The 22098-nt window shown below is 45.5% G+C and overlaps 3 protein-coding genes across 15 annotated transcripts in view; 2 read left to right on the forward strand and 1 right to left on the reverse strand.

The window, feature by feature from the left end:
* Positions 1-3517, forward strand: part of SFI1 (SFI1 centrin binding protein) — a 28596-nt gene extending 25079 nt beyond the window's left edge. For 6 of the 7 annotated variants that reach the window (XM_051805471.1, XM_051805477.1, XM_051805470.1 and 3 more), the window contains one exon: positions 1-1477. In XM_051805471.1, coding sequence (XP_051661431.1) covers positions 1-108 — 108 coding nt within the window. In that variant the 3' untranslated portion in view covers positions 109-1477. Of the gene's footprint in view, positions 1478-3394 lie in introns of those variants that run through there. The other variant, XM_051805473.1, reaches the window with a different exon arrangement.
* PISD (phosphatidylserine decarboxylase) overlaps positions 356-22098 on the reverse strand; it is a 24495-nt gene continuing 2752 nt past the window's right edge. The window contains exons 1-8 of one of the 5 annotated variants that reach the window (XM_051805496.1): positions 18138-18255; positions 10061-10281; positions 7638-7803; positions 5457-5693; positions 4911-5049; positions 4292-4438; positions 3421-3581; positions 356-3129 (exon numbers count right to left, since the gene is read on the reverse strand). In XM_051805496.1, the coding sequence (XP_051661456.1) occupies positions 2905-3129; positions 3421-3581; positions 4292-4438; positions 4911-5049; positions 5457-5693; positions 7638-7803; positions 10061-10113 (1128 nt within the window). In that variant the 5' untranslated portion in view covers positions 10114-10281; positions 18138-18255 and the 3' untranslated portion in view covers positions 356-2904. Of the gene's footprint in view, positions 3130-3420; positions 3582-4291; positions 4439-4910; positions 5050-5456; positions 5694-7637; positions 7804-9866; positions 14012-14272; positions 14372-18137; positions 18314-21891; positions 21987-22098 lie in introns of those variants that run through there. The other 4 variants (XM_051805494.1, XM_051805497.1, XM_051805493.1 and 1 more) reach the window with 4 other exon arrangements.
* The window catches only part of LOC127479024 (melanotransferrin-like), an 18691-nt gene continuing 18049 nt past the window's right edge, over positions 21457-22098 (forward strand). For all 3 annotated transcript variants that reach the window (XR_007907441.1, XM_051805486.1, XM_051805491.1), the window contains exon 1: positions 21457-21535. The gene's annotated coding sequence lies outside the window, so the exon portion shown is untranslated. The remainder of the gene's footprint in view (positions 21536-22098) is intronic.

The following is a 22098-nucleotide window of genomic DNA, read 5'->3' on the forward strand; positions in this document are numbered from 1 at the left end:
CTGCAGGGGAGGATCAGCACCCTGAGCGCAGCCCAGCAGACGGACAGACAGCGTGTGCAGAGCCTGCTCGCCCGCCTGCGGGAGATCCAGCTCGCCCTGGATCTGTAATGCCTCTGATCCAACTTTCCAGCTCGGGGTAGGACTTTTTGCCCCTTTGACAGCAGGGGAGGATGGAAGAGATGTGTACGTTCACTTAGTTCTATGGACGGCATTTATATTTGATAAATTAAGTGAAAATGTTTTTGCTTGTTTTGTTGTTAAAAAAGCTGATTAAAAACCACACTGGAGCTACATCTACCTCATGCTGCACTTGCAATACCTAGTTTAGGTTACCCTGCCAGAAAGATAAGCAACACAGATAAGACTCTTTATTTTCAAAATGTTTGCAATTAAATGAGTTCATGTCAGTAAGTCATACACTTTGACATACAAAAATACCGTGCTACTGATACAGTTGAATTAAATGGATTCTCCAGGCAGGAGAAATTCACAGCATTATCAGTACCCTCGAGCAATTTTGCTTTCAGTTCTGGGTGTGTTGCTGGCCCTGCATCACAAGCAATGTTGAGTTATTAGCTCCCTCTGCACAGTATTAAAACCATCCTAAAAACAGCCACTTGCTGGATCCTCTCCTCCTTCTGAGCTTTCTAATAAAGCAAACCTCAAGTAACCCATCCTCCATCATAGGCTAACAGTAACCTTCAGATACTGTGGATGATGATGCTGAGAGGAAGAAATTAAAGCTAAAACTTCCTTTGGCTGTGTCTGGGTGCCAAAGGCCCCAGTGGAAAAGGGGGAAGAGATTCACTTGTCTTTTTTTCTCATCCACTGGAACAAATTTGCTTTCTACTGTTAACACAACATTGAAGTTTAATCAAAAATCTCACCATAACTTTATCCTCCTGGGGTTGATATTTGACTTACTCTTTTCTCACTCTCAAAGGTTTAAAAAAAAAACCTTGCATCTGGTACTTTACTGCTGCAGGAGTAAACTTGCTAATGCCAAGAAGTTTAACAAGATAGGTGGCTGAGAGCCACTTCAAGCTTTCAAACTCCTCCCTGTGTGAAGTGAGGAAACACTGACTCCTGGAGCCAAATGAATTTTCTCCTGCTTGTCACCCAAACAGCCACCACCATCACCTGACCCAGGGCTGGGCTACATCACTTATAGGCAGTTCATCATCCCTTCCTCCCTGATGACAAGCTAAGCATACAGGACTTGGCAAACTGGACATTTGTACAACAAAATTATATTCTATTTTCTGCAGTGCATACAAAGAAGATAAGGGTTTCTTTAGGAGATCAGAGCTGGTCAAAGCCTATCTCCTTGAAGTAGCAGAAAAGTAGCTCAAGCAAGGAAGTAATATGAGAAATCTTTCAGAAAGCAGAAAGGCAGGTTTCATAAGCGTGTCCACTCCAACAAGCTCTGGACAGCACAATCAGTTCTAAATGTTTGAGTGCTGGGACTTGAAACAGTTTATTCTCTAAAAAACAACTGATCCATTGCTTTAAAACTCAATTCCTCTTCACTCTGGCAGCGGTTTCTGTCAGCACCACATAGTGCCACCTGCAGCAGATCCAAGGTGTGAGATTTTAACTCTTCTTGACGTGAACTCTAAAATTTTGCTGTGGATGAAGCTTCAGCACAGAGCTTTCAGCCCCCAGCACATTCCTAGCATTAAGTATGAGGGCATAAGTTAGAGCCAGTGTGGGGGTTTTTTATATTTTGAGTAAGATGAAATTGTTGCCAGTCAAGTGAGGGCCAGGTTGGCACCTGGGAGGCAATGTGGGATTTCTTCAAAGAGCCATAATGTTTGTAAACACAGTCAGTGCATAGGGCATTTCACTCTGAGCAATAAAAACTGGTCCTGAAGTATCTGAAGCTGTTCTGTAATAGAGAAATTAATTCTTCAATAATTTAGTGACAAAGCAATAATGAAGATACATAGCAGAAAGTAAAACATATTTTAGTTGCTATCACATCACATAAGAAAAACATTCCCTGTGTCTTCTAACTCCATAGTCCAAGAGGTGAAATAACTGTCTCTCATACAGACAAAAACTTTAAGGCCTGGAGTAGCAAAATAAACCCATGGATTAGGAATGGTACACACACCTCTGTCTGGGGTTTTTTGTTTGTTTTTTAAAAGAAAATCCCAAGATGACAAGAGCTGTTGTCTGGAATGTAGACACAGTGTTTTCAGGTTTAAAATACAGTGCAAAGTCCATTTTTAAAGGGACAATGTCAGGCAAGAGAACTGGAGTTGTCCAGTTCAACAGCAGAAAGCCTGGCTGAGTGTAATTCTTTCTGCTGATGCTCTGTTGCATGTGTTGCTTTGTTTGGGCTGTGAAGCCACACCAGCCAGTCTCACTGTTTGGCTCTGTGTGCATTCACAGGCTGTCTTTATTTGACAATTTCAGCAGAGTTTCTTAGAACAAAATAAATATGAGAACATACTCTTTACTCAAGGTCTGAAAAACAAATATTGCAGCTATAAAGTACAAGGTCTGAGACTGAGCCTGTCAGTGTCCCTTTAAACACAGGTAATCTCCACCCCTCCCCAGTGCACCTGCACAGCCTCAGAAGGCTTAAAAGGGACTTAAGAACATAATTATCCTGTGGCACATTGAGGGGAGAACATGAAACAGCACAGGCACAGGCTGGGACAGAAAGCTCCATGGGCAACATCTTTAAAGGCAGCTGTACCTGATACATCCATGATCACTCAACTCAGTTTCTACATTCAGCAGCACGTAAATGTAGAGCAAATACTCTCAAGGTTAACACAGCACTGACATCTCTTCTGCTCACCCAGGTCCTGCTGAGTGATAAGGACTTGTAAAGTGAAACAGTGGTGTGAAAAGAGTCCCTTTGTATAGAAAATCTTCTTGCTGAGACAGTTTCTATAGAGAGCCCAGTGCTTCTCCAAAGCGGATTTTCTGTCCGGCTTTGAGGTTGAATTTGAAGTCCTTGGGTGCCTCAAAGATTAGGACAATTGTGGAGCCTAAATTAAATTCCCCTAAATGTTCCCCTTTCCTCATGGGGATTCCCTCCTTGTTGTTGTTGGATATGAAGCTGAAGTCATTGTAGGAACCTTTAGAGTAACTTGGACTGTTGGTGTGCAAGTCCTGTAGAGAGAAGGAAGAAACTGTTACTTGAGGATTTCAGTGTTCATTACCACAGCTGCAGACTGCACATGCTCAGGCATTTTCAATGCAAGAACTCACAATTCAAAGGTGCAACAGAAATATTAAAAAAATAGTCTATACTGGCGATGATGTTTAAATCACTCTTAGAACATCAGTACGAGAAACACTTTAATTTCAGGGTAATAAGGTTTATTTTTTTTTTGTAATTCTGTTATGCTGTGCCAACCTCAACCATCCAACCTAGAAAGCTGCTGCTACAGCCCCGCTCACCTGGTCGAAGTAGATGCGGATGGAGCCCACGTTTGTCGCTCCCACAGCTGTCAGTGAGAAGAAGCCGTGCTTCCAGTCACCTGTAAGGACAACCCGCTCGTTGTGGCAGAACAGCTCCTTGATCCAGCGAGCAACTCCGGGATTCACAGACATCAGAGAGCCTGGAGAAGTGAGAAAATATTCAGGTTAGGTTGTCTGGTTTGTAGCAGCGTTGTAATGCCACCCAAATGGTGTTTTCAGTATGAGTGTAGCTGATCCAGTCAACAACTGTCACTTGTTTGTAGGAAGAGAGGCAAATGCTTGGCAGAGTGAATGAAAGAGAAGGCTGTGGTGAAAACAAAGGGGTCACAGAAGGATGTGTGTGGCAGGTCATGTCTCCCTCTCAGGGTGTTTGAAACCCAATCCAAATACTTAGGTTTTTGCCACACACCAAGACGTAAAATGTTTTTATCTGCTTAACTAGAGTATGATGGTCTGCAAAACCTCCAATCCCAGCTCCAGCAGTGCAACTGTTTAGTTGCATTTTCTTTGCCAAGCACAAGCAGAGATCACACTTTAGGCTACTGTCTGGTGTGATCTGCAGAACTATCTGTATTTCAGGTGCAAACTGAAGAAACAGTGTTTGGGAACAAATCAGGTCAGGTACTTCAAAGACCTCAAAGAGCTTGAACACAATATTACTGTTTGCTCCATTTATATGTGACTTGTCCTGGTAAAGCACACTGCTGTAATACTCATCAGTGATTTGTGACAAATCACTTTGCTGCCATTATCTATCATGTGTCTGCACAACTGCTGCACTGCTGTGTCATTCAGCAGTGGCCACACCAGTGCTTCCCTCCAGAGCTGCTTCCCAGGAACAGAAACCAACCTGGGAAATGCCGTCGGTGCGACACTGTCCAGTCGGTGGGCGAGTGGAAGCAGTGATAGTCCCCTGGAGCAAGGTAGATCACACAGTGGTACAGCTCATTCCCCTCCTTGGTGACCAGTTGTTGCTGAAAAGAGTTACCAGGTGGGGCTGCAGAGAAAGCAGGGAAAGGAAGGGGTTAAAGATACTCTTCCCTCAGTGCGGGTGAAGCAGAGCAGTAATAGCACCAGTCAGTCATTAGAGGGTCAGTGCTTGAGCATAAATCTTTTTAAGGGGGAGCTTATAGAGTTTTTGGTGCTTGGGCCTGTTTTAGTGTGACAGCAGGAGTGCTCCAGCATCAGCACAGTAACAGAACTTGGGAGTCAAGGGTAGGAACCACACAATTAAATTCAGATAATCAGAATGAGTCTGGCACAACACTATAAAGCCACTGATGAGAAAGAGAAGAACTAGAACAGTGATATGTTCATCCCCCTCAAAAAAACCCCCAGAAATCAGACCTGCTTTTGTTCCTGACAATGCAAGAAAGAGAAGGGGGAGGAAAAGTGATTTCTTTTCTCATGATCTCCAGGAACACAGAAAGGGCAGAGCAGAATAAATGCAGAACTGACACAGAACTCACCCTGACTAAAATGCAGTTCCTCTGTCGAGACACGAGGTCCCAAGAAAGACTCCAGAGAATAAGTGACCCCTTTTACTTGCTCCACTTCACAGTTTTTTACCTGCCCGAAATTCAGGATCTTTCCATCAGAGGGACTAATCTACAGTAAGGGGAAAGAAATGAAACACATTAATTCCTTCCTTCCTCCTGAAGCAGTGCTGTTCCCCTGGGGGTGAGGGCAGCTGGCAGAGCTGTGCAGAGCCCTCCCCTCACTCCCCACACCCTGCACAGCCCTCCCTCACTCACCACGCTGTGCACAGCCCTCCCTCACTCCCCACGCTGTGCACAGCCCTCCCTCACTCCCCACGCTGTGCACAGCCCTCCCTCACTCCCCACACCCTGCACAGCCCTCCCTCACTCCCCACGCTGTGCACAGCCCTCCCTCACTCCCCACACCCTGCACAGCCCTCCCTCCCTCACCACGCTGTGCACAGCCCTCCCTCACTCCCCACACCCTGCACAGCCCTCCCTCACTCCCCACACCCTGCACAGCCCTCCCTCACTCACCACGCTGTGCACGCCGCACACCGGCCGCGCTTGCGGCTTCAGCTTCCTGCGGAAGAACTCGCTGAGGTTCCTGTAGTGGTGCAGATCCTCCACAGCCGCCTCCTTCATGTTCACCCCGAAGGTCCAGATGTACAGGCTGTACACGGGCTTACGGAGCCACGTGGGCAACTCCACCTGGTTCAGGCGACCCCAGGCCCGCGAGAGCAGCCGAGTTGGCACCGACTTGTACAGGGCAACCTGGGGAAAGAACGGCACCGGGTCACTGAGGGCTTCTCCCCACGCCACAGAAGGGATCACACCTCCTGCAAACCCTGCCCTGAACTGGGGGTTACACCACGCACCAAGTGGCCTTCAAGTCAGCACAAAATGAACACTGGGCTTCATCCTCACTGCCTCCATTCTGGGGAGGGCAGAGAAGGGACAGCATGAAAATCACTATAACCTTACACTGACGACAGAATCCCCACTGCCCTGTAGGCTGAAGCTCCACATTCAAGTTACTGGAAGCTGCCCATGTGAGGCTTAGAGAAAAAAAGAGACATCGCACATATTCTAGTAGAATGTTAATCAGAAAGGTTTAATTACCAAATTTTTGTGAATAACCAAATGCAAACTGACTGAAAAACAATGTCCCAGTGTTTGATGACCTGCTCCTCAGATGCATTTACTATGAGGGTGTTTCCCACATCCCAGTCCTGTATGTTGTGCTGCTCCAATGACACCAGTCCCATCGAAGAAATGCACCCAATGGATGCAGCTACACTGGCATAAACTTACACCAGCCTTACTCCTTCTCTCACAACAATGGGAGCTGCTAATTGCAAGAGTATTAAGTGCCTTTATTTCTGTAGAAATATACCTTTGGACTTTTAGTAGCAAGGAAAACAAATGAAATGAATTTGGCAAGAGGTATCTGCTGTTGATGATGTAAGTGGACAGATGACAGCAACTTCTTGTTGATAATTCCAGCAGACAACTCTTCTGGGGTTTGTGGTACTTCCTGTCAGCCAAAAAGCTCACGTGGCCATGATGTAATTGGGCAGGGCTGGAGGATGTGAACCAAAGGAAATGAACACTCTGAAACCAGTTTTGGAAAAGAACTGGTGGTCTGCTGACTCTGGTGCTGTGTTTTTGAACAGTACAGCTCAGCTACATTCAGCTGAGCTAAAAGTTGTTGGCTTTTTTTCCTTAGTGAGAGTCATCATTTATTCTTAATATTAATCATATCCTTCATAATTAAGTCTTGCAAAATACAGCCATAAACACAGACAGAACACACTGACTCAGAGCCTGTCCATCATATAAAATACAGCAAATTAAGATTTCACTTATAAATCACCATCCCATGTACATACAGTGATATTTCAGAATGAAAATACCAACCTAATCTTACTTCAGATAAAACCCTTCTAAATAAACAATACCTTGGGTTTTATAAGCTGACCTTATACATTGTTAATTTCTAAAATAAATTTTGCTGTTTTCCACCAACACGGAGAATCCACAGATAGAACTATAAAATCACCCAAATTGTCAAAAGTGCTATTTCCTAAAAACCCCTTCTCTTCCAAAGAACCTTGTTTTCAAGTTCATGGGATCAAACAGAACAGCTGTTCAATGAAATAGTCTTAAGAATGGCAATTTTGTTGCAGTTTTCAATCAAAATATTTGTGTGGTTGTTGCATTCTGAAATGGCATGATTTGTGGGAGAATAACCACCTGCAAGGCACCCACGCCCTGCTCTCAACAGTGTCACAGCAGAGCTCTGCACATCATCTGGACAGGCTGGATTACAAACGTTCGAGGAACTTGAGGAACAAACCCTCCCTGGGCAAAAATAACAGAAAGCAAGAGACCATTCCAACGTGGCCAGGGAAGGGAACTTGCCAAAGAGGTTTGGTCTGCCTTGTCCTAGCCCTGAACCTGTGAGGTGACTGAATTCATTCAAAAGTTTCTGTTGATTTTCCCTGACTGTTACAAGACGAATTCTCTGCTACTGAAAAAGTCACTTGTCTGTGAAGCAATTAGTCAGCACACCTATGAACAGTAAGAACTAAACAGAAACATGAATTGCTTTCACACCAGTCATCACCAGGCTGCCCTAACTGAAGGAATTGTCCCCCAGGTGCTGCCTGCAGCACCCCCAGCTCAGCCCCGACGCGCAGCCCTGCTCACACTTACCCTGCTCATGGGCCTCCATCCCACTCTGGTCAGGGGTTTAAGGGCACCGAAAGGCAGAAGGTAATAGAGAATAGTCAGAGGCCAAGAACGGAGTTTCAGAGCAGGCCTAGACATACAGCTCAGCTGGCCCAACCTCCGCCTCAGGGCCAGCTGGGGAAATTGCAACCTGAAAAATTACACACAACAGCAGAGGGTCAGGCATCTCAGCTGCAGAGCCACCAGCTCCTGGCAGCTGGGCACGACTTATTCCTGCTAAACGTTACTTAAACATTGATTGTGCAAGTCTCCACTCCTTTATTTTGATCAGTTCTTTGCCTTCCCAAAACAGATGAACAGTTTATCTAAAAAAACCCCAAAAAACCCAAAAGAAGAAAAATCCTCTCTCCAAAAGATGGTGTTCACTGCACAGGTCACATTTTAGGAATAACACCCTCAAAAATGAAAGGCAAGACCACTTGCAGGTGGCATTTGAGAACTAAGGTACAGGTGGTTCGTCGAAATAATAACATGAGAATTTAAGGACATAACGAAGTACAAAGGTGCTTCTTCCAAATATCAGAAGATTACAACCCTAGAAAACATTTCTTGCAGCTGCTCCAGCTGTTGGATAGCCAAAGTGGGCAGCAAACAATATTCTGGAAGCTGGGAATCTGTGATGCTGGGACTTCAACAACTCTACAAAGGGACAATTTTATGGAAGGAACAGATACTTTGATGAAAGAAATCTCTGAAACCTAATAAACTGAGGTCCCTCAGAGGGTTTGTGCATTGAAGGCGTATTGACTAGACTGTGCCTCAAGTTGCCAGGGATGCTGGAGTCAAATTTACAGACCTGGTGGTCACTCACTAACTTTAGGAAACAAGTACTTGAGAAACTACAGGAGTGGCACTCCTGAGATAGTTAATACAATTTATGAACCTTCCTTTAGTACCCTGGTTGTGAACAGGGAACATATGGACAAAGCCAATATTGCTACTGCTGCAAGACAATCTGGTCTCCATAGCCCAATAATCAACTCCTCTGCCTCAGAACCAACTGCATCTCTGATTTTTTTGTCACATGGATGTCCTGAGAGGGGTCTCCTTTTGCACAAATGGCTATGGGGAGAAGCTGACCTTGTAACTCTCAGGGGGAAAAGCTACTCAGCTTATTAGAGCCCATTACAGGCCTCAGCTCAGGCCCTTGCAGGAAGTCTGGATGCAAGGCCCTTCAGGTCCCCATTTATTCTTTGGCTTCTTCTCATGAAGAAACCATTGGCACTTCCAAAGTCACATTATCAAATGGAAGTCTGCTCACCTGAGGGCAAACTATTCAAACCTGGCACTGACTGAACTCCTGGCTAGTACACTGTTCCCCTGCAGCCAGGACACAGTGATGTGCCCTCACAAACTCGAGTGGGATGGCCTAGCTGCTCCCAACAGCTCCCTCTCTCAAGGGATTCTGTGACATGAAGGGTGAACTACAAACATAGTGCCTACATCCTTCCAAGATGGAAAAAAGCTGAGAATTTAAAGAATTTTCTTGCCAACTCGTTCTTTCCAGAACTTGGACCAGAATTAAAATACCATGCAGGCAGGTATGACTGTCACCACTCTGGGATGCAAGATGGTGCCTTTGGCTCAGAGATTTTTTTCTGCAGTGAACACAACTTCTTTCCCCCCAAGAATTAATAAATAACAAACAGAGAATGATCTGTGCATCACAATGCAAGGGGTAAAAAGAGCCCTGAGCAAAGTGTTGTCTCAGCACAGTTAAAGCCGCTTCTCAGCAGGAGATGGGACTGCCATGGGAATAGGAAGGGACACTTCACATTCTTCCTCCCATCCTAACCCCCCCAGCCTGCCAGGGAGCCGGGAGCCGGGCTGGGTCCCCCTCCTGCTGCTCTCCCCCCCTTCACTGCAGTCGCTCCTGGACCAATCCCTGCAGAGCTGCATCGCTCCGGAGCCCTCGGGCTTCTCACTGCCTTGGCCTGGTTTCAGAGCGGCCCCTCAACTAATTTTGCCATTCTCCTAGTGATGGAGAGGAGAAAGGAAAGGAATGAAAGCCTCCTCATCCCCCTTGCCGTGGAACAGCCTGCCCTTCTCTGCCGGCAGTGCATAAGGAGCTTTAGAGTAATTAGGCCAAACAAAAGCTTCACAGATGGCTCCCGCTCCTCCTGCCCAGACACCCTCCCGGCCTCCCTCCCCCTCAGTCACCATTCCTGCAAAGCACAAAACACTGAACAGTACCTGAAACGAGTTCTCCTACTTGGTGTCCCACCGGCAGAGCCAGTCGGGCCTGGGCTCTCCAGCTGTGGGTGCTGGTCCCCGGCACAGCTGCTGCTGCCGCCGTTCCCTGAACGCAGCCTCCGGACATGGATTTTAACTTTGTGGAGGTTGTAGCAAGAGGGTGGAGGGTTAGATAAAGCTTTATAGCATCTCACCATTTCCCTGTGTGCAGATCTGGTCCCTGCAGGGTGTTTGACTGACACATCATCAGGTGACGGCTGTTGCAAGGCTCAGTCTTTTTTCCTCTACCTCTCTTTCCTTTGCTTGCTCCGGCACAGGAGAGAGGACACGGCGTCACAGTTCCTAAATCCCCCGCTGGTTTGTCTCTGGATTCCCTCTCTGTTTCCCACTTGAATCTCTGCTAGGAGGGTTGCAGCTATTGCAAACAAACAGGCATCGTGTCATATTTCAACATCCCACTACAAAGCCGACTCTGCACAAGACAAAGGCGAGCTGTCCATATGAGCAGTCCTTGCTTCTCACTAGCCGGGGTGGCCATTGAAACCAACTCCCCCAAAAGCCCCCTGCAGTCCCGGCCTGCTGGGCAGCAACGCACCAGTGAGGGGAGCAGCCAGCTGGGCTCGCACAGCTCATCCCAGCGCAGCCCGAACGCGAGGCTGGGAGGAGGAATGGGGCGGAGAGGAGGAGGAGACAACCCCCAGCTCCAATTCTGCAGTGCAGCAGCTGCCGCTGAAAGAGTTCTGGACTGATGGGCACCAAAAATCCTTCCCTGCCCCGAGTGTCCAGCTTGGGAAGGAAACATAAAGGAAAGGAATGGCTCTCTATCTTACAACCCTTGCCAGGCACAAACATCCACCTCCTGAAGTCTTTTTTCATTCCAAAAGCCTCACACAGGGAGCAGGTAAAGGGCATTCTTCTACAACAGAATACAAACAACCAGATCCATACAAACCAAGCCAGTCTTAGGGCCAGCTTGAGAACTGGGTATAAAGTTATGTGTCTATTATGTGACTCTCAGCACTGTCACTGTTTTATGCCCAGTAGAAATAGAACACAAAAAAGGAGTAAAGGAAGCTGTTTAGGTTTTTAAAGACAGTGTTTCTATCTGAGCATTCTAAATGTACATAAAGAAATTTCCCTCTTTGACCCTGCAGACCACATCTCAAAACAGAGATTTTCTGCTTCTCCTGTGACTGGATTTGGATTGTTAAGGGAGCCTGAAACCACCCCCCTGGTTCAGAAAGTAAAAGTGAGGTATCTACATCTCACCTCAAGATTAAACTAACTACCCAGAACAATTTCAGGGCTAAGTCTCTAATGGCTCCATTTCACTTTGGTTTTCTGCTGAAGTCTGGGTTTAAAACAAAACAAAACAATTCCTTGTTTCCAAAGCTTTCTAAGCACCATGAAAGCTGTGTGCCTAAGAGGGTAGATCAAAAAGCACTGCTGCTCTGATTGAGGGAAAAGGTTGTATTGTATTAGGGATAAGGCAGGAGTGGTGGGAGGACCAGCAGGAAAAGCTAGAATTAACTAGCTAATGGCATCCCACTCACGCCTCAAAAGGAAAATATTCTAGCAGTAATTGTGTATTTTGATTGGCCTTCAACTCCAAATATTACAGATACTCCCTAGAAACACCTCTGGAGACCCTGCACTAGAGTATTTTTTTTCAGGAAGAAAACTGCTCTATGGTATTCTGTAAGACCTGTGTTGTTGTTTAAGATGAATTTTAACAATTGCATATTATAAAAAAAGCCAGCTAATTGAAAGAAGGCAAATTTAAGATTAACTGAGAGCACTCAAAACATACTCCTTCCTCCCTGAGCCCTGTGCCAACTCTTTTTGTTTTCCTATTTAAAATATCATTCAGTCTTTCTCTGGCTGGCACAAGAAACTCCTACACAACAAAAATGAAGCCATCTGTCTAGTAAAATGATGAAAGTAGTTACCCAAAATCCCACCAAAATCCAAAGAAAAGCAACGAGGAGCACAGGGGAGCTATTTCTCTTGATTTACCAGGAACATTAGAAACTACCACCACTAAATACTTCATTTAAAACAGCAACAAGCTAATTTGACAACATTGTTTCAGAAGACACTTCATCAGGCCAAGATGAAAATCATTTTCACACTGAATACATGCATTCACTGAACTGTGGGGAGAGACTTTGATTGGCACTGGTGGAGCAGGGCAGGAGCAGCAGAGTCTCCAGCCCACAGCTGGGCTGGCACCCTGCTCCCAATCCCACCTCCTCCATGCAGACCTTCACCCTTGCAGGACTCTGCACAGAGACAGCAGAGCAAACACAAGCCTTATCTACACTCCCTTCAGTACTCTTCCCTTTTAGGGAAGCTTTTTCAGTAAAATTCTACCTTACCCCCCAAAACATTTTCAAGCAGCTATTATATTCTAGACTGAATAAGCCTGATTCTGTGAAATGATGGAAGAAGCTGAATGTCTGACCTGCTCCCTAAAAACAGGCACTGAAATGTTCTGCAGCCCAACGCAGTGGGAAGTACCACACTTCAGTCCAAAGCAAAGTGCAAGAGAGATTCCTTTCCAGGAAGGGAGAATCATTGCTATTAAAAGCTTTTTCTTCTCCGCTTCTTAAAAAATCTGAGCTCAGCTGAGTGAGAAGTTTCTCTTAAGTTCTGTTCTACTGCCCCCATTACATTCACCAGGATGCCAGTGCCTGAGTCCTGCTGAAATGCTGACACACGTGGCAAGATGCCATCCCTGCTGGGGCTGCCCCAGAAGCAAAATGCAGTTCCTACAGGGTAAGGAGGCTGAAAGGAAAAACCCACCCTGAGTGTACCTGCTTCCCATGGGGAAAGGAACAAGAACTGGTCATCAATCAGCTTATGACAGAGGAACTCACAGAATGGCATCTCAACAGCCGGACCTCTCAGGATGCAGGCAGTGCCCAAAGCCTGTCATCAGCTTACAGCAGAATCTTACAATTGTCAGTTTGTAGGAGGTTGGACACCAGCACCAAACTCCCTCACCCACCTGAACTACTCCAGAATCCCCGTTAGGTAAATGAGGCAGCAGTTACCAGCAGGTATCAATCCCTGGAGAATTATTATCTCGTGTAGAACTGCTAATCTGCCAGCTATGCAACACCGTTCTGCTCTGTCAGCTCAAATGAGCGTCAAATCCAGTGACCTCATTTAATTACTTGTCATTACCACCTCAAGCCCTTCCCTCAAGTTTTAAAAAACAGCAAGGCAATTGCAAAAAAGACTAATATGCAGCTGAACTTCAAACCTGCAGCCTCGGTTTAACTGCAGGCATGAATCATTAGGCTTGGAATGCGGCGGTCGGGATGCTCAAAGCCCGCTGGTCACACTTTCTACATTTGGTAACGGAACTACTGTTCAAAAAATGCATGGAAAGCATCCCAGTGTTGTATTCAAGCGCCAGCAAAAATACGGTCTTGTACTGAGGGGCGAAGCCCTCGCTGACCGTTTGTTAAAGGTCCCGTTCCTTTCCCAGCAGTGACTGTTTAACTCCAGACACATCGTCCCTGCTCCCACCCAGCCTCGTCCGGAGCCAGCCCAGCAGGAGGAACACCGGATGCTCCACACCCCAGTCAGGAGGCTCCCGAACGCCGAGAGCACAACAGAACTGCCCTGATGCTGCCGGGAAACCTGAGCGCTCCCCGAGCCAAGGGCCGGGACTGCCGGGCAGCGCCTTGGCTCTGGATCCCCGGGAAGAGCCAACGGGACCGGGACCGCTCCCCGCGTACTTCCCGGCGTTGCTTCAGCCACCCTCCGTGTCTGAAATTCTTTACTTCTCAGACGAAGAAGCCTTTCTTTATATTTTCTCTTCATGTATTACGAAGAAAATTCTGATTGTTTCCCCCTAACTTTACATTGCTGTTTCAGGGATTATTTTTGAACCTTAAACCTGAATTCCGTGCAAAAGGCCTGTTCTACAGTCGCAAAGATCTCTTCTGTGAAACAAGAAGTTTTATTTACTTTGCAAAGCCACATGAAAATTGATGGCACCCTTTTAATACTTTGTAGTAATAATTTCCGATTCGTGGCCTAGAACACCACCCCCAGCAATCCCCGCCGTTATTTTAGCCTAAGACCTCGGCAGAGCCAGCTCTCGGTCCCGCACAGGCTCTCCGAAGGAAGCAGCAGCCCCGCTCCATCCTCCGCACGGAAGCCGCGCCAAGGCTGCGGCGGCTCCTCGCCCCCCGCCCTCCCCGCGGGACTCTGGACTCAGATAGCGCAGGTTCGGGAGACTCGTTCTCTTTACATCTACTCAGGGATTACTCATGAGAGAGACGAGACTTTGGAACATCTCTCCTGAAACTTCCAACAGGCCACAGACCGGCGGTGAATCACGCTTGGCCGCCAGCCCTCGCACATCTGCCCTGCGGTCCCGCGGCCCTTACCTGATGCCCAGGGAGGTCTCCTCCGTCTCGCCTTTTCGCCTCCAACCGCCGAAACGCGGCACCGACCCTTCCTTCCAAAGCAGTTTTCAGACACGTGAACAAAGCAGCGGAATGCGAACCCCCCCTCCCGCCGCCCCCGGGGCCCCTTCTGCCCCGGGCAGGGCAGCGCAGGGCGGCTGCGGGTCCCCACCTACCTCCCGCCGACGGCACAGGGTCCCCCGGCCCGCCACCCGCGCCCCGCTCGCTCCTGGCCCGGCCCGGCCCGGCCTCGCCTTAAGGAAGCGGCGGGGCCGGCCCTGCCCCGCCTCGCCCCGGCCCTGCCCGCAGGGCCCCGGCCCCTTCGGAGGAGGGGCCAGGGCAGGAGAACCGAAAAGGAAGAGCCCGGAGGGTACCGGGACACGGCGGCACCCGCGGGACAAGGGGCTGCACAGCGAGGGTCGGGGACAAGGAGGGCCCGTCATCAGCCGCTGGCCCGGACAGCGGGAAAGCGGCTGTGTCTGGGAGTAAGGCAGCGGTGCGGGTGCTGTACATCGCACAGCTCCCGAGAGCGCTTCCCACCGCCTGTCCCAGGGCGGGAACACAATCCCACACAGGCGGCGGCAGCCAAAGCAGCAAAGTGTGCTGCAGACTCATAAACTGCTCCCCGAACGCTCAGGTAAATCGCTCCATAATCCCACAGGATGCTCAGGAAGTTGCACGAGATAGAACAGACCCATCTAGTCAAAAGCAACCCCACTGGTCAGATTAAAAAAAAAAAAACAAACTGATTTTGCTAGGTTCAATTTCCCAGTACATTTGAGAAAAACAATTGCACCATCACACCCTTCACACATTTTGATGCTGTCGAAATGTCATCACTTTCAACATTTTCTGACCACCTTTGTTGTGGGCTTTGGGTCACTCTATAAGAAGATTTTTGTAATTGCATATTTGCTCCAATAAAACTCCAAACATCACAACCCAAGAGCAAGAACGAGGAGTAAGAGACCAACCAACTGGAGATTATGTTGGATTAAAAAAAAAATCAGATACTCTTCCATTATTAGCTCTTTCCTGAACTTGATACACACCTCTTACCATAATACTAAATGTCTCCCCTGGGCCAAAAAAAGCACTTTCTGTATTGTATTGCCAAGAGCTCCAGTATCCTCTTACATAAATACAAGCACTTTCTGACATCAGTAGGAAAAACTGTTGTTTTTATCCCTGAGAGAATCCTAAACCTGAGAGATCCTAAACCTGTCCTCAAGCACTTCCCTGCTGTATTAAGCTGTTTTCCAAAACTGGCCCATGACAATAAATTGCAGTTGGAACAGGACAGAACTGTGATTTAATCCCTCATCTGTATTATGCACTGTCACAGCAGCTCACTTCCCTACAGGAGCACTGGGCTTTTCCTGGCACATGTCACTCCAACAAATGCTGCTTTTTGCTTACATGAAACAGAAAAACTATGGAAGCAAAGGACACCTACAAGAAGTTCCTCTCTAAAGAAACACTCTTGTTCATCTGGTCACTCTGTTCCACCAAACTCACCCTGTTGCCAAGGTTTCCCAGAGTGATTCTTTGATCCCTTATCGAAACTGCCCCACGCCGAGGTGAGGAGAGGTAAAATGCCTCTAGTTAGCATATGAACGACATGCCAAGCATGCAGATCCCAGCCAGGAAACGTTCTGTGACAGCACGGATTTGGAACAATAAGCTTCAGTCCATCTGATAAACATCTACCTGTCTCCCTCCAAGCCCTCTGCTCTACCTCATCTAATTAAATGAAAGCTGATCTCCACTGGTATTCCCAGTAGGAGACACTAAGGCCTTAATCAGCTCAAGCTATTAGCAACATAATGTCTCTAAGAAAATTACAGGAACAAAAGGTCCGTGCTGAAGAAGCAATAGTTCTGTCTTTCCCTGTGGAGAAACTTAAGGGACACTTGACTTGAACCAGATTCATTTTTCCCCCCCATTCTTTTATACATCTCAAGCAAAACAAAGCTATCCAGAAGTGTAACTCACTCTAATTCAATCCAAACCCATCCACAGCTCTGTGAGAATCTCAACATATATCTCTGCAGCAGGAAGAGCTTCCCTGCCTGCACAACAGGGTGAGGATTACCCATTTCATCTCTGTCTTCTGCTCAGAAGCAGGGGACCTGCCTCACACACAGAGCTGGCAGGTGGGAGATGGTCCTTATTGCCACAGGAACACCAGATTGGTTCAGTGGAATCAGAACTTCAGAGCAGCACCCTCAGCAGGGAGGGCACCTGCAGCAGTTTCTTGTTCTGTATTACTCTTTCACAGCCCATTCAATCACACTTGGTCTCTTGTTGCCTATGCAAAGGCTTATTCTGTCCTAAGAACAAGGCAACACCCCTCTGCCACATTCCTAAGTGTGCTTCCAGTGATGCAAAAAAACAGAATAATGGAAATTGATAGGTCAGCAAAAAAGACACTCCACTTTTCAATAAAAAGGAACAATGCAGCTCTTATTTTTCTTGAATCCTCCATTGTTTGGAATATTTCCTACAATGTCTGAACAGTTTCTCTTTTTCCTCATAACTGTCGAGCTTCCTTTCCCTCCCACAGAAGCATTCAACAGAACTTAAGCACATCAGGAAGGACTGGGACATCTCGTTAGCATCTCCTACTGGGATCTGCTGCATTTGGGGCTCTGCCTATCAGTTTAGAACTCTTTGTGTGATTCCCCACTGTAAAAACCACATCCTTTAGAGCTGGTTCATCAAAAGCAGTACTCACAGCTTCACCAAATAATAAGAAACCAGCATATCAGTAATGAAAAAAAGCAAATTTAATAAGAGAAACAACCAATTTCATACCTGAAAGTATGAACAACAACAAAAGAATATTTGTTTTTGAGTATCAAAATTGAATTGATATTGCCTTGTTACATGAATACTCCTTGGATACTTACCAGTTCTTTTTAATCAGAACCTGTTTGAAACAAGCTTCATCAGGAAAAGAATATACAGAGGAGAGACTTACAGACAGATTTCTCAGGAGCTACCACAGCCTAAGCTGTTGGCATCTGGACTGTCTGGGTCATATCTGATTTGGGTCTCTAGTGAAAATGAATTTAGAGGTTCCAGCCCAGTCCCCCACAGGCATGTGGCCAAATCACTCACACAGGCAGTGTGCTCAGGAATGCAAAGAAATGGGATGCTAAAGGTCACACTGAAGCATCTCCTTACAATCCTAGAATTTTTAACTCCTTGCCTTCAGAAATGGCACTGAAGCAGGCACTCACCTGGCTGTTTGGAAGGACATCATATATATTTTAAACACACTAAACTTGTGGAAAAAACCCCACATATACAACTCTTAACACAGAGTTGTAAATTATATTTAATATTTCAGAGGTGATACAGCAGTTGTAGGAAGTCATGAAGTATTTCTTACTTCAGTGCTGCAGTGGGTATTTGACCTGGGAATCTGACACACACACTGCAATTCCACAATAATTTCTAAACTCCTTGGAATCCAGAAGGAAAAGGCAAAAATCCCTCAGGATCAGCAGGAGGCACTACAGACCCAGGTGTTACCCATGAAAAGAGCTCTTGCTGTATATTCATAGTGGAAACAGGTAGATTTTTATTAACCAGGTATTAATTCCATCTCCTTGTAAAGTATATACGGTGTCAGCCATACTAAAAGATGGAGGAGTCACTGGCAGTTCCTAATGTTCCTAATGTTCCTCACTTCAGCCAAAATGAGTTCTTTAAGTGACAGAAACTTTAGTTCCCTGAGGCACTGGCAGGAGAGGACGAACTCAAGATTCCCTTGTTGGAATGGAAGCCAAGGAGCTTTGCATCAAACGTGGCAGAAATAAAACTGCCCCAAGTTTCTTACCTCCCATTCACTTGCAAGCTTCACAGGCACCTCTATGCCCCTCTTCTCCAGCTGTTCCAACTTGTAATCCTCATATTTTCTGTATCCTGCATATCCTCCACCTGTAGCTACCAGGACATGGAAGGGGCGCAGGCGGAAGACTTGTCCCACCGGAGCAGTGTGGAGCTTCTTCCTGTCTGTAACACCAACACAGACTTCAGGAAAGAGAACAGCTACACAGTAAAGAGAAAGCACTTCTGTGCAGTGAGGGGTGTGAGCTCAGGTGATGAAAATGGGATCAGAAAATACCTCTGTGACACAGAAGGGATGTACAGATGCTTCTGAGTTACTGCAGCTCACCAAGTTACTGAAACTCAGCTGACCAATACTAACTGGTCATCTGTGGTTTTAACCTCACCCCCCAGCCCACATGCTTACAGCATTCTTCTCCCCAAAATATATAAAATGCACTCCCTGGAAGCCCCATGGAGAAATATATAAAATGAGTGTCCATGGAGAAATATATAAAACAAGTGTCTGACAGCACTATCACACTTTCCAACGGTGAGAATGTTGGTATTATGCAGAATAATCAGTTGCTGCAGTTACAATCTGTACTAATGTGAAGTACTTGGTGCTTCTGAGTCATTAAAGCTGTCATTCCAGTCAGGGGATCCCCAGAATTCCAGCTAACTGGAAGAGGGAAGGAAATTATGACCTGCTTTAGTAAGGTGTCCCTTTTCTAAGCAGGAAAACAGTCACATTCCTGCTGTAATACAGATCACTACATGAAAAAATATAAAGAAGACATGTAGTATTATGTCTATTTTTTACAGAGTAACTCCCAAGCTCCTCCTGCATCACACCAGTCTTGCAGTCACTGAGCCACAGCCCAAGCACAGGGCAGGCACAGCCAGGGGAATATTTCCCTTCCACGATCTTCAGAGAATACCAATCTGTTCAGGGCTAAATCAGTATTAGAATGTGCTGTTCCAATCTGTATTACAGTCAGTCCAACTTCTCAGCAATGAGTACAAGTCATTACCTGACAGAAAAGGCCCAGAGGAACTAATTCCTGACTGGTGTCATTTCCACAACAATCATTAACAGGATGAGCCAGAACCAAACCCTAAATCTTGCTCCGTGGAAGTCAGGCTTAGGGTTTGACTATGAGAGGATGCATTAGCAACAAAAAGAATTCGCTAAACACCACCTCTATTTCTAGGCATGCACAGGGACAAAGCACAATTGTTTTGCAGACTGGGAAGCTTTAGTTCCAAGTAGTAGCCTTGATTAGAAGCATTCAGCCATGATGCTGCAAAAAGATGCCCAACAGAAGTAATTGTTCACATTTTGTTTTACCAGTGTAATATTTTTGGATAATTTGTTTCCTACATTTGTGATTTAAAACATTGCTTAAATTATGTGTCCTAAAATACATCATAATACAAAACCAGCTTTGTTCTTACTTAGAAAAAGAATACCTAAAAATGAAACTCAGTTAACAAACAAGGCAACAACTACAATTAGAGTTAAGGTTCTAAAAATTATTCTTTCCTAAGGAACAATGCCCAATAAAGGAGAGGGATCATTTAGAACAGCTAACTGTTTATAAATACAGACTTATTTGAGTTTACAGACTCTACAACCTTTCAACTTTGCATCACTATTTCAACAGAAATGTCTGTACACAGTCCAACGACACTCTTGAGCCCTAAAGCCTTTAACTCCCTTCCACCACATCCTTGGTTCTAAGTTAGCAAAGCTGCTCAGCTATTTCAGCAGAGCTTAGCAAATTCCCAAACCAAACCCCCTCAGCAGGAACAGCTCTTGCTGGTTTGAATCCAGGGAAGTTTCTGCTCCAAGAGCCTCCTGACTGCACTGATGTGAACGTTTCTCTGCCTGTGCTGGAGACCAAACCATTTGTGTGCCACAAGCCACGGCAAACACGATTTTATCTCTTTAAAGGAAGAGCTGACTTTTCCTCATCTCCAGCATTAATGAAGCAGCACTTCTGTGACCAGTCTCCAACACACAATCGTTGCAAAGGCATCCAACATGCCATTGTTTTTGCCCCAACAAAATAAAATTCCACACCTTTCAGACACTAATGAAATTCACACAAGTTGACAAATTCTAAGACAAAACTACTAGTTACTGATTCTGAAAACAAATCCCCGTTCAGGCAGCTGGCACTGCTCATCTGTCTCACTGCTCACTGGCAGCTGAACATCAGGCTCTCTAATGATCTGCAGCTCCCTGGGAAGCAGCACAAAAGTGTGTGTAAAACTCATGTCTTGGTGCATAAACCACTAGAAACAAGCCCAGGACAAGAGGAAAAAGGTGCAAGACTGTTAATGTGCTAATAACATTTTTAGATACTACCCTAAATCTGAATCCTTTAGAGATAAAGTTAATCCGTTTCAGAATTCTCTTTAAACACTGAGTATAGTCAGCAATGAGAACGAAAAGAAAAGAACCATTTCTTGCTCTGGAACAGGTGAAAAAGACACATTCCCTCAGAAATATTTAAAAAAGCAGGATGAAAAAGCAAAGTGCAGAAGGCAGATGTGCTTTGGTTTCTGCAGTCAGAGGCAGGGATAGAAATGCTGCTTCATTACTCTGACCTAATTAAGAATTCCTTCTAGGAAAGGACACAAACACTTGGAGGAGGCTGTTACAAGGGGTAGAGAGAAAACTAAAGAGTTATCTTTTCTTTCTAATGACATCATGTGCAAGTCATCTAGATTTACATCCAAATCAGAATCTGAAAACTCAATGAATTAGAAAATGACTGGCTAAAAAGTTGATTTGTTCAAAACTCAAAGCTAACTTAGGCTAAAATGACCTTTTCTTCCATGTGATCAACAACTTTGCATGATGTGTCTCAGCTTCCTAGTTTTTTTTCTGCAATGACTATCTTGGATTTCTAGACAACAAAGAGCTGCTATTTCTATCCATCTGTGTAAGCATCTTTTTCAATAATGAAATATCCATATATGACACGCCAGACAAAGGATTTGGACAGGCGAGTTAACCCCAAAAAATGGATATAGAAAATGGGATCAATAGCTCAACTGGCAAGGAAACAAAAATTGAAGGCTCTAGTTGTGATACTAATATATGACAATGCAAATGCTGTAAGTTCACAAACAAATATTTCTTAAAAACAAATAATATCTGATATTCCAGCATTACCCAGGCAGAGGATCTCCGAATGCAAGTGCCATTTTAACCAAGGCTTAAGCATTTCATGTAAACCTACTTTGATTTCCTGATTTATTAAAATTACAAGTACAGATTGAAATATAAAAGGATATTTATACCTTTTCTTTCTTACAGGCCTGTTAAACTGATGAAGTCAGAATTTCTCAGTTGTTTCAAGATGAACAGCTGATAGGAGCTGCACTACAAAGCAGGTAAAGCAGCTGAATATTCTAAATATGAGTATGTTGCTTTCTATTATGCATTATATAGAGAGTTTGATGTTGCCCTTCTCAGTGTCACCCCATGTCTATCATTTTTCCCCTGGCTTTTGTACTTATGAAATAAGTAAATACACTTCTTTTACTATCTGGAAAACATAACACCAGGGGAGTAAAACATAATTTGCAAGCTTGTATCTGTGGAAATGCCACAAATTGTTCTCTGATGCTGCACTCCTACTTCTGCTTTTATTTCAAGATATTCATATTCCCCAATATGAGACCATAATTTGCTTAACCTGGATTAATCCTGGATTTAAAAGCACTGGTAGACACAAGCCATCACTTACCACTGAAAAATGTCCTGGAAGGTGGCTGCTTCCAGAGGACCCCAGCTCTGACACACAGGTTCTTCTGGAGCAGGAGGTTACAGCTCCACACCAAACTGCAAACACAACAAACAAGAAGAGTTGCTTAAGTACAGATGTTTAATAATGCAGATGTCAGCAGTTCAGTGCACTGACAATCTTATAGTAAGAAGCTTCTGACATAACACG

The sequence above is a fragment of the Manacus candei genome, unplaced genomic scaffold, assembly GCF_025592945.1.
Source record: "Manacus candei isolate 608988 ecotype Guabito, Panama unplaced genomic scaffold, ASM2559294v1 h1tg000064l, whole genome shotgun sequence".
NCBI classification, from domain to species: domain Eukaryota; kingdom Metazoa; phylum Chordata; class Aves; order Passeriformes; family Pipridae; genus Manacus; species Manacus candei.